The 9,918-nt window shown below is 42.3% G+C and overlaps 1 protein-coding gene across 1 annotated transcript in view; it reads right to left on the reverse strand.

Moving 5' to 3' along the window:
• MMP16 (matrix metallopeptidase 16) overlaps positions 1 to 9,537 on the reverse strand; it is a 175,138-nt gene extending 165,601 nt beyond the window's left edge. Inside the window, exon 1 of the mRNA XM_032128806.1 lies at positions 9,072 to 9,537. Coding sequence (XP_031984697.1) covers positions 9,072 to 9,203 — 132 coding nt within the window. The 5' untranslated portion in view covers positions 9,204 to 9,537. The remainder of the gene's footprint in view (positions 1 to 9,071) is intronic.
• Positions 9,538 to 9,918: the final 381 nt, after the last annotated feature.

Raw genomic sequence — 9,918 nt, forward strand, 5'->3', positions numbered from 1 at the left:
TTTCCTCTGTTGTACACTTTGTAAATATCCACCAATACATTTAAATGAAGTATCTTCCTCCCCATTGAAAGGGAGGCTTGTTTTTCTGTTTTACTATCTATATTTTGAAGACATTGATAATTTTCTTTTTGGCTTTCAGCTGGTAATTTTCTGAGAAAGTAAGTCTTCCCATTGCCAACATCTATTTCACACCTGCAAGTGAATTTGTGATTACATCCCAGCAAAAAAGAACAGTACCAATGAAATAAAACAACTTTTTCGCTACAATATCATGAGGAGAAAAATACTAAAGACCAGATTTTCTGAGGTTAGCATTTCTTTTCAAATTATCTATACAGCTTTGAAACCAGTTCAACTGTTTTGTAAAAGGGAGAAAACACACAACACAATCTTAATGTATTACCAACATGTCACATGAGTGCAAAAATCTGATGAAAATTGATATAGATTTTACAGCAGTTACTTTGCTCCCCCTAACTGTGGCATGATATGATGAGTACTCATGAGTTAATACAATCAGAAGCTCAAAGAAGAGGACATCAGTCCCAGAGGGACATTCTTTCACATAATCACAGAATGGGTCAGGTTGGAAGGTACCACAGTGGGTCATCTGGTCCAACCTCCCTGCTCAAGCAGGGTCACCCCAGAGCACATGGCACTGGATTGTGTCCAGATGGTTCTTGAATATCTCCAGTGAGGGAGACTCCACACCTTGTTCCAGTGTGTGGTCACTGCACTGACTCATATTCAGGTGGAACTTCCTGTGTTCCAGTTTCTGCCCATTGTCTCTTGTCCTATTGCTCAGCACTGCTGAGCAGAGGCTGGCTTCATCCTCTTGACACCCTCCCTTCAGATTCTGACAGACATTAATGAGGCCCCCTCTCAGGCATCTCTTCTCAAGGCTGAACAGGCCCAGCTCCCTCAGCCTTTCCTTGTAGGAGAGATGCTCTTGTACTGAGGAGCCCAGAACAAGACACAGCTCCCTAGATGTGGCCTCACTAGGGCTGAGTAGAGCAACAGGATCACCTCCCTTGACCTGCTGGCAATGCTCTTGCTAATGCACCCCAGGATACCTTTGTCTTTCTTTACCACAAGGACACACTGCTGGCTCATGGACAGCTTATTGTCCACCAGGACCCCCAGGTCTTTCTCCACAGAGCTGTTCTCCAGCAGGTTGGCCCCCAGTCATTACTGGTCCATGAGGTTGTTCCTCTCCAGGTGTAAGACCCTGCACTTGCCTTTGTTGAGTTTCAGGCAGTTCTTCTCTGCCCATCTCTCCAGCCTGTCGAGGTCCTTCTGAAGGGCTGCACAGCACTCTTGGGTATCAGCCACTCCTCCCAGCTCTGTGTTGTTGGGGAACTTGCTGTGAAGGCCTCTGCCCCTTCATCCAAGTTATGACGAAAAGTTAAACAATACTGGGCCCAGTAATGAACCTTGAACCACCAGTGACAGGCTCCCGGCTAGACCCTGTGCCACCAATTACAACCCTCTGGGATCTGCTGTTCAGCCAGTTCTCAGTTTACGTCACTGTCCACTCACCCAGTCCACACTTCCTGAGTTTGCCTGTGAGGCTGCTGTGAGACACAGTGTCAAAAGTCTTGAAGTTGAGGTAGACAATATCCACTGCTCTCTCCTCATCCATCCAGGCAGTTGTTTCATCATAGAAGGCAATCAGGTTGGTCAAGCATGATTTACCCCTAGTAAATCCATGCTGACTACTCCTGATCACCTACTTGTCATCCATGTGGATAGAGATGGCCTCTTTTCCAAAGCACTGACCCAACCAGCATAGAGGCAATCCTACCAAGAGGTAGCAGCAGAGACACAAATCTACTTCAACCCTGGCCATACAGTGTAGCTGCTCTTTTAAGATGCAGTCATAAGGAACTTTCTTCAATATTCTTTACAAAGACATCTTCTACAAATACTCCATAACCCAACTGTCTCATTCCACACTGTTATTCCACACAAGGGTCAATCGTGATATGATTCATAATGAATTAATAAAGAAAGTAAAATATTTTCATCCACAGTCACAAAGCAATTGTTGAATAATATGCTTTATGTTTTTTTCACAGTGTAATAAAAACTGCTATTGTTCTACAGAGAGTAAGCATCAAGTGACTTTAATGTTCTTCAGAGATATTGCAGCTTATTGCTTCAGCTGCACATCCCCTAGCACAGCAGTTTTAACTCTAGAATGTGAAAGCCCTTTCCCAATGACTAGGTTCAAGCTTCAACACCTGAGACTGGATTACCTAATATTAAGCTCTGAAATCAACAGGACATAAGTTTCCTTGCACCCTGAAGCCTTGATCTTGAAATTAACAGGAGTTTCTAAACATGGTAAAAATACCTGAACAAGCTGCTAAGTCAATTATGTGCTGTAAGACCTCAAAAGGTATGCTAGAAACATTATTATCACAGCTGAAGTGCAGATAACTCCTCAGCTGCTATAAACCACATGTTAATAAGCAAAGAAACACTGTATCAACAGTTTTGGTTAATAAGTAAAACTACAGAATTTTTTTTTTCTTTATCTGTAATTTATGTCAAATTTAATTCATCACAGAAATAAAGTGTTGCCACTTAATTGCTCTTAGTGTACAGCAAAGATGCTTACAATGAATGACGATAAGCAGGAACATGAATGAACAGTTGCCAGGCAACCAATAAATAAAGGTTCCAAATAGCATGACCTCTCTTTAAAGGAAAAAGCTCTAATCATAATTATTTTTCAAATCCATTTCAGTGCCAACTAAAATCATGTTTGCAGCACTAATCCTGGCCTTCCTCATACAAAATGAAACCAAATCTGTCGTCTGATGTATCACAGATAACAAATTAAACAGACTCAACCTGCTCCTTCAGATTATGGTCAACAATGTAGTTTGACAATAAACTGGAATCTGAAACACAGAGCTGAGAAGATTTAAGCAATTTTAATGGGTAATTAATTTTTCTTTTAAGTTACATTGTTTCTTTAAGGATCTTCAAATGGTATCAACACAAAATCCTCCAGTGTTTAACACCACAAAATAATCATTTGGTAAAGTAGAGGGATGAGACAGACTTTAAAATACTAAAACCAGATGCAGTTTGAAATGCTTTAAAAATCTATATAATACCACATTCTATCTTTATAAACTCTTACAACACAGTCTTGCTGAGTGCATAAGCAGAGCTGAGGTGCCTAGAGCAAGCACTGACCTTTTAGATGGATTCAAATAAAACTGACAAAGAGCAGCATAAATCTTAAATCAGTTAAAGAACACAGTATATCCACTTTGAAGAAACAATGAATGGTTCTGCAGGAGTTTTACATTATGCCTTCCAAATAATGGAATGGGGAGAGCTTGGGCTTGCTCACGGTTTACTGGTGGGCTAATAAATTTTATATTTATTTTAGTAAGCTCTCATGTCAGAAGACATTAGGAATACATGTTTTTGTAGCTTTATCTTGCACTACATCAAGTGATTACATAAATCTCTTTAACCATTTTATTTCTTTTCTTTAGTAGAATTGAGATTCACTAATAGCTGTGATGCTTAAACACTAAACTCACAAAAATTTCAACAGGAAAACAAGTTGAACTACAATAATAAACAAATAACTTTTGTACCTAAGATATAAGATACTATGTCAGCAGTGAACCCATACGAACAGGCACCATCCTTCCAACCTGTCTTTGAAAAGAATATAGGCAACAGAATCCATTAACTTCCCTGCAACATTAGTAGCGGAAAATAATCTCATACTTTACAGTAGAAAATACACTCTAACAACTAAGTAGTCTACACATGTATTTCTTCGTATCAAATGAGATCAAATACCAGATCAAGGTATTTGCCTGCTTCGACAGAATAGAATTCTGTTGCCTACCATCAGACACACAATTTTCCAATTATTTTCCTTATCTAGATATATCTGCTCATCAGAGACCTTTACAGGAGCTTTTCTTTGTATCTGTATTTCATCAATAAGCAAAGAAGAAATACACCACATTTTATCTGTATTTTCCTTGACTAATATTTCACCCACTAATCAGCTTCATCACCTGATTCAGTAACTCCTCTCCATCCTTCTAAGAATTTCAGTTTGAACTCCTTGTTCTAAAAAAAGTCCAGTTCGTTTCATTGATATCCTATGCAAGAGTGAGATTCAGAATTTAAGTAATTGAGAATCATGCATCCTGACTGCAACTAAAAACAGTGCAGAAGAACCTGTAATTTCCTGTTAGGACACATGGCAGTATTGATAACAAAACCTCCTTAATTGCTTTTCCATAGTTTTCAGCTTGCATTTTAATGAATTATAAAAGTACTGTGTTGTGCCTGTAAACCTCACAACCAAGCCCACTAGTTCAAAAGTGTGTAACGGTGATATTGGAGGATTTTTTCCCTCCTAAATGTTTCTTCCTTTTCAGTTGCCAGCTGAAGAATGAAATTGGTCTGATTTTAAGCCTAAAAGCTTATGGAATAAAAGGTCATGCCTTACCATTTAGCAGGAGCTGGAGGCTAATTGTAAAGTTTATTAACAATGAAAACAATGGGGTTCTCAGAAACTTATTACTATGGAGGAAACTGATGTTATTTTTCTGAAGTTTGGATTCCACTGTGTTTTGTTCCACAATATGCAATTTAACTATCCCACTTTTGAAAATGGGAGACGACTGTATTGTTTTAAAGAGCTGCTCACACTAAAATAAGAGTCATTTTAAGATCTCCCCTAGGGATACAAGTCTATACATTTAGCATTAGAAGGAGGAAAACAGAGCATAAGTGCCAGCTTGAGGAGAGAGATGATGCGGCATGCTTTCTCTCTAGTGTTTCCCACATCACAGATACAGTCAATGAACCTAGGTGCAAGCCGAAAAACACTTTCCACAACAGGGCTTAGGCAGATACTCAGCTGAGTAAGAGTAAGCAGTATTATGTTCCGGAGATCAATTGTATTCTAGATGCATGCTGATCCTGGCTTCTGATCAGGGTACTTTTGTTTCAATAACCATGTTTCCCATAACAAAATGGTAACATTTGTTTTCATTTTTTTATATTGAATATTTTATAAAATATAAACACACTTATTATTCAAGTCCATACAAAATCTAAGGGATGACATTAGGAGATAAAATTGCAGAGCAATACCAGCTCAAACAGTGCAATATTGTTTGGTTCAGGAAAGCATATATATATATACACACTAGATGGATGGGACTTGTGAAAGACCATCTATAGACACTCCCAGTAACACACAAAAGAGTTATCTTTGATCCACACAAATACTATAGTGAGGAGCCCAGTAGGGGGAAGAAGGTAGTTCATTGCTCTATCATTTTTTAGTAACAATTATCTTCTATGTATTTGACTCAGTTTTATATTTGGAATGCTCTTTTAATAACTGTTATTCCATTCACTATCTCACTGGTAGACATCTTCCCCTGCTGGTAAACTGAAATAGCTGAAAATAGCAGCAAAACTCTACATTGATGACATAGTCTTTCACTAATATACTACAAGAGGTTACTGTTTTGGACCAATAGTTCAGCTGTAAAAGAGGGAGCTAACAGTGTAGTCCTTAGTTTTTCTCATGGTGTCAGAAACAAAGTCTCACAAAAATGCTACTGGTAATCAATGAACTTCGAACACTAATGCTAAAAGCGTCCTTCACATACAACTATGTGATTCCTGCCCTTCATCATAATTTCTTAACCTATCATTTACAATCATCTCTCATGAAGCTTTAGCACAAAGCTCTCACCAGTACAGAGTGCAAGCATGACCCTCTCGTGTACCATACTCCATGATCTGAATCCTACTCTGCTGTGTCTATTACATGAAATACTGCATACATTTCAGGATAGACAGCTGAATTCAGCTATCATTGGAAGTTTGAGGAATTCCTCCATGCACCTGTTTGGCTAAAAGAAATTTTACAGAGAGACAACTAAATTACAAGGAACAGAAATGTTGATACAAGCTTGTAAACTTCAGTTTTGTGTTCTAACTTTTAAAAGGAAACACTATTATTTAATGTCTTTGAGCTACAGTAATATCTCTTAAGACTTGCCCTGGCTCACAGCACTGAAACAAACAAACCAAAAAATTCAACAAGACTGCACAGATTTTACTTATCAGTCAGGAAACTGGATCAAACAAGACAGAACAAGAGGAAATAAATCATCTCCACATTTTATAATGATCAACAGGTATTATCTGTACTTTACTTAAAGACAAGAAAGAATGAAAAGTATATCTGCGTTCCAACCATCCTAAGCACTTTTTTCAGTGACGTTTTATTCAACTATATGTACACCACTTCTTTCCTGAAGCCTACTTTGCATACTTATTCTCATTGTCATAAAAAAATCTGTTACATTTTCACAATTTACTATGAAGTACAATTGCTTTATGCACTTGTGCTGACATGCAGAATTGTACAGCACAATACATACTTACTGTTGCCAAGTCCTTTGCCTCAAATTTCCTATGCTTTTAGCCTTTGCTGTTCCCAGCAAAAAGAAAATGGAATGTTCGGCACTATCCAAACAACGTGAACACGGCAATGGCTGTTCTGGGGCAAATCTGAGGTTCATTTAGGCCAGGACCATGTCACTAGCAGTGGTCAAAGGCAGTGACCTAGGGAAAAGCCCCATATTAGGACAACTCTCATATAATACAGCAATCCCCTGGAACACTCTTCTGGCTCCCAGCAATGTGTTGCTCAAAGACTTAAATATGAAGAGACTGGAAGCGTTGGCATATGACAACACTCTTTGTTTTCAGAAGGGCTGGAAAGAAGAGCAGGAGATGGCATATTTCAAAGAGGAGAAATATGTGCCCTCATCACACACACATGCCACTTCATTCTATCCAACAGTGTTTCTTACTCCTGATATTGCCTTTACCCTCAAAAAGTGCTGTTTCCCATATGGAAGAGGTGGCAAAAATGAAAGTGTTTCCCTTCTTTCCTCAGAAAACCTCCTCCTGACTGGAGCTGGCCTCCTGTTCATATTCCACTTGACTAAACCAATCTTTTTCTCCTCCCACACTAGCTCCATCTGCTGCCCGTCTCTCCAGCAGAGCCAGATGCCAGCAAAGCAGACTGCTGTGGGAGGAGAAAGTTCTGTCGCTGGAATTTCATCCCTATACTCTGCAGGGGGCCAGCCTGTGAAGCCTGGAAGGATACAGAGAGCAACTTCCTCTCTTCCACACTCCTTCCCCTTCTCATCAGTAAAGAAGGCAGCTGAGGACATGAGCAGGATAAAACTTCAGTGTGTGCTCTGAAATATGCAGCTTTAATATTCATATAGCAGAAGTCTCACAATTTTACTCCAGACTTGAGCATGGTACGCACCAGATAAATAGACGTGAGAAGATGAGTCCTGCTCCAAAGGGCTTGCAATCAAACAGAAGCTGAGATGTGAATTTGTGATAAGGATTAAATGAGTGACTAGACCACAGACGACAGAGAAAAAAGAGTCAGATTTATAATCAGGAGAGATTTTAATGATGGAGTAAAAAGACAATACTTTCTGGAGAGATGGAAGTCAAAGAAAGAAGCAATGGATGAATGTTGTTAAGCTGAGAGAATTGCAAAGGAAACTGCCTGTAGAGAAGGAAAGAGTAGGATGAAAACAGACACGGAGAAAGAAAATGTGGGTTCTTTATACATTTGATGTGATCTTGCATGAGACAGAGAGAGAAAACATACAGGTAAGAACTTTAGACAAAAAGGGAGACAGTCTAGGAACGGAGGAGGATCTGCATGAGCAATCTTGTCAGAGAAAGGAGCAAGAATGTGTGTCACTTAGTGAGAACAAGAGCTCATACAAAACAAGCAAGTGTGCATATGTGTGAGACAGGGACACAGACTTTATTTTTCTGAGAGAAAGAATTATGGGAACCCAGGAGACTAAAGAGACTAAAACCAAAAAAGGCTGGTGAACGGGTGCAGCAGAAAGTTTTGAGTGAGGTTAGCAGGACAGAAGAAAGTGAAGGTACCGAGTGATCTAACAGAAAACCAGAATTATGTATAAGAAGCTGAAAGAGCACATATAAATTACAGAGACATAACAAGAAAAATCAAGAAGTTGAACAGCCAAGGAAAAGAAGGAAAATAGACACATCACATTGCAGTATAGTAAGGGATCACAGCAGAACAAATGGAGGGACAGTATTGAGAAAAAGGAGGAAAGAATATATGCAAAGACGATCAAAGTCAGTAAAGGAACATTAGTTAAGTGGAAGCACTATGTAAAAACTCCTAATGGGAAAACTGGGAGTCTAGATAAAGGTGACTGGAAATGGATGTTCACTGAACTGTCAGTGTAAACTCCTAGGGTTTGCCCCACCTTGGTATCCCCACATTTTAATCTTCATTTTCTCTCGGAAAAATACTGTTTCCTTGTCCTCCACACCCCCTAACTTCCGAGCTGTAGTTGCACCTTTATGCCGTTTGTTTCACTATTTCTAGTGGCAACTCTTTTTCTTACGTCTACATGGGAAAAAGATCTTATTTTTTTTCAGACACTCTACCACAAAGAAACGTGCCAAAAATCTCAAGTTTCCTTCCTCCTGTCCCCATAATGCTCTTCCATTCATTCTTCTTTGGAAAAAAAAAAAAAAAAAAAAAAAACAAAAAAACACCGAACCAAACAAGGCTGGGGAAACCCAGCAATACAGTGGTATCTTAAGTCCAAGACATCCAGCGAACCTTTCCCGAGCTGCATGTACATACTGCGCCCCAGGTTTCCTCCGTGCCCGGGTGAGGGTTTCCCGTCTCCCGCGGGCGAGGGCAGCGGGAGGCACGGGCTGCGCTCCAGCGCTAGGCATCGCGCTGCCGGGATAACGGGATCTCCGGCTGAAACGCATCCATCAGGCGGGGCAGCGCGGGGAGGGGAGCTAGCTACCGGCTGCTGGAAGGAATGCCTACACAGACGTATGCCCTGGCTGCTGGAAGACATGGCTGGCTGGCTATTTGATTTGATTTGAGGGACATAAAAAACGGGAAGGGAGGAAAGGGAGAGGGGGAAGCACACACGCTCGCACACGCATCCGGCTGATCTTACCTCCACATTGAAATACTGCTCCGCTTTGCACACTGTAGCACATAAAATCCAAATGAAGGTTTGCAAGAAAAACACCCTGGACTGAGACACGAAATCCAACCGGCTTCCAGTGCTGGATGCGAGTACGATCATAGTGAACTGTGCTTCAGCGGGTGGAAGATCTCTCTCTTTCTCTCTCTTTGCCTTAAACAAATGCACAAACAAACCAACCTCCCCCGTGTCGGTGAAGAGCCCGTAGCGCAGGTTCACCCACAGCCGGGGAGGAGGGGGAAGAGAAGGAGGAGGAGGAGGAGGAGCAGACACTTCACAGCACAGGCGGCGGCGCGGCAGGGTCAGCTCTCGCTCATCCTCACCACCAGCCCCGTAAAGAGGGAATGTGGCGTCCGAGTGCAGTCGCTGCTCCTGCACGACTCCTCTGCCCAGCAGCAGCAGCTGCCTCCCCGTGTCCTCCCTCCGCTCCCGCCTCCTCCACCTCCTCCGCCTCTCCTCCTCCTCTCCTGCCTCCTCCCCTTCAGCCTCCGCCTCCTCCTGGGGAAGGCGGGTTGGCTCGGCTCGGCTCGGCCCGGCCCGGCTCGGCTCCGTGGCGTGGCCCGACTCGCCTCGGTCCGGCTCGGCTATGCCCGGCTCCCTGCCGTGGCCCCGCTCGGCTCGGCTTCCTGCCCTGCCTCGCCTCGCCCCCCGCCGCTCCCCTCCACTCCAGAATGTTCAGCCGAAACCTACATGGACCCGCCCCGTAGGCGGCCTAAAGGCGACGGCCCCACCAGGCGGCCCCGCCGCGCCAGCGCCGCACGGCCGGGCTCGCCGGGCCCCGGCCCGGAGCCTCCGGGGGCGGCTGCTGGGGAGCGGC

This window comes from Corvus moneduloides, chromosome 1, assembly GCF_009650955.1.
Source record: "Corvus moneduloides isolate bCorMon1 chromosome 1, bCorMon1.pri, whole genome shotgun sequence".
In the NCBI taxonomy this organism is placed as follows: domain Eukaryota; kingdom Metazoa; phylum Chordata; class Aves; order Passeriformes; family Corvidae; genus Corvus; species Corvus moneduloides.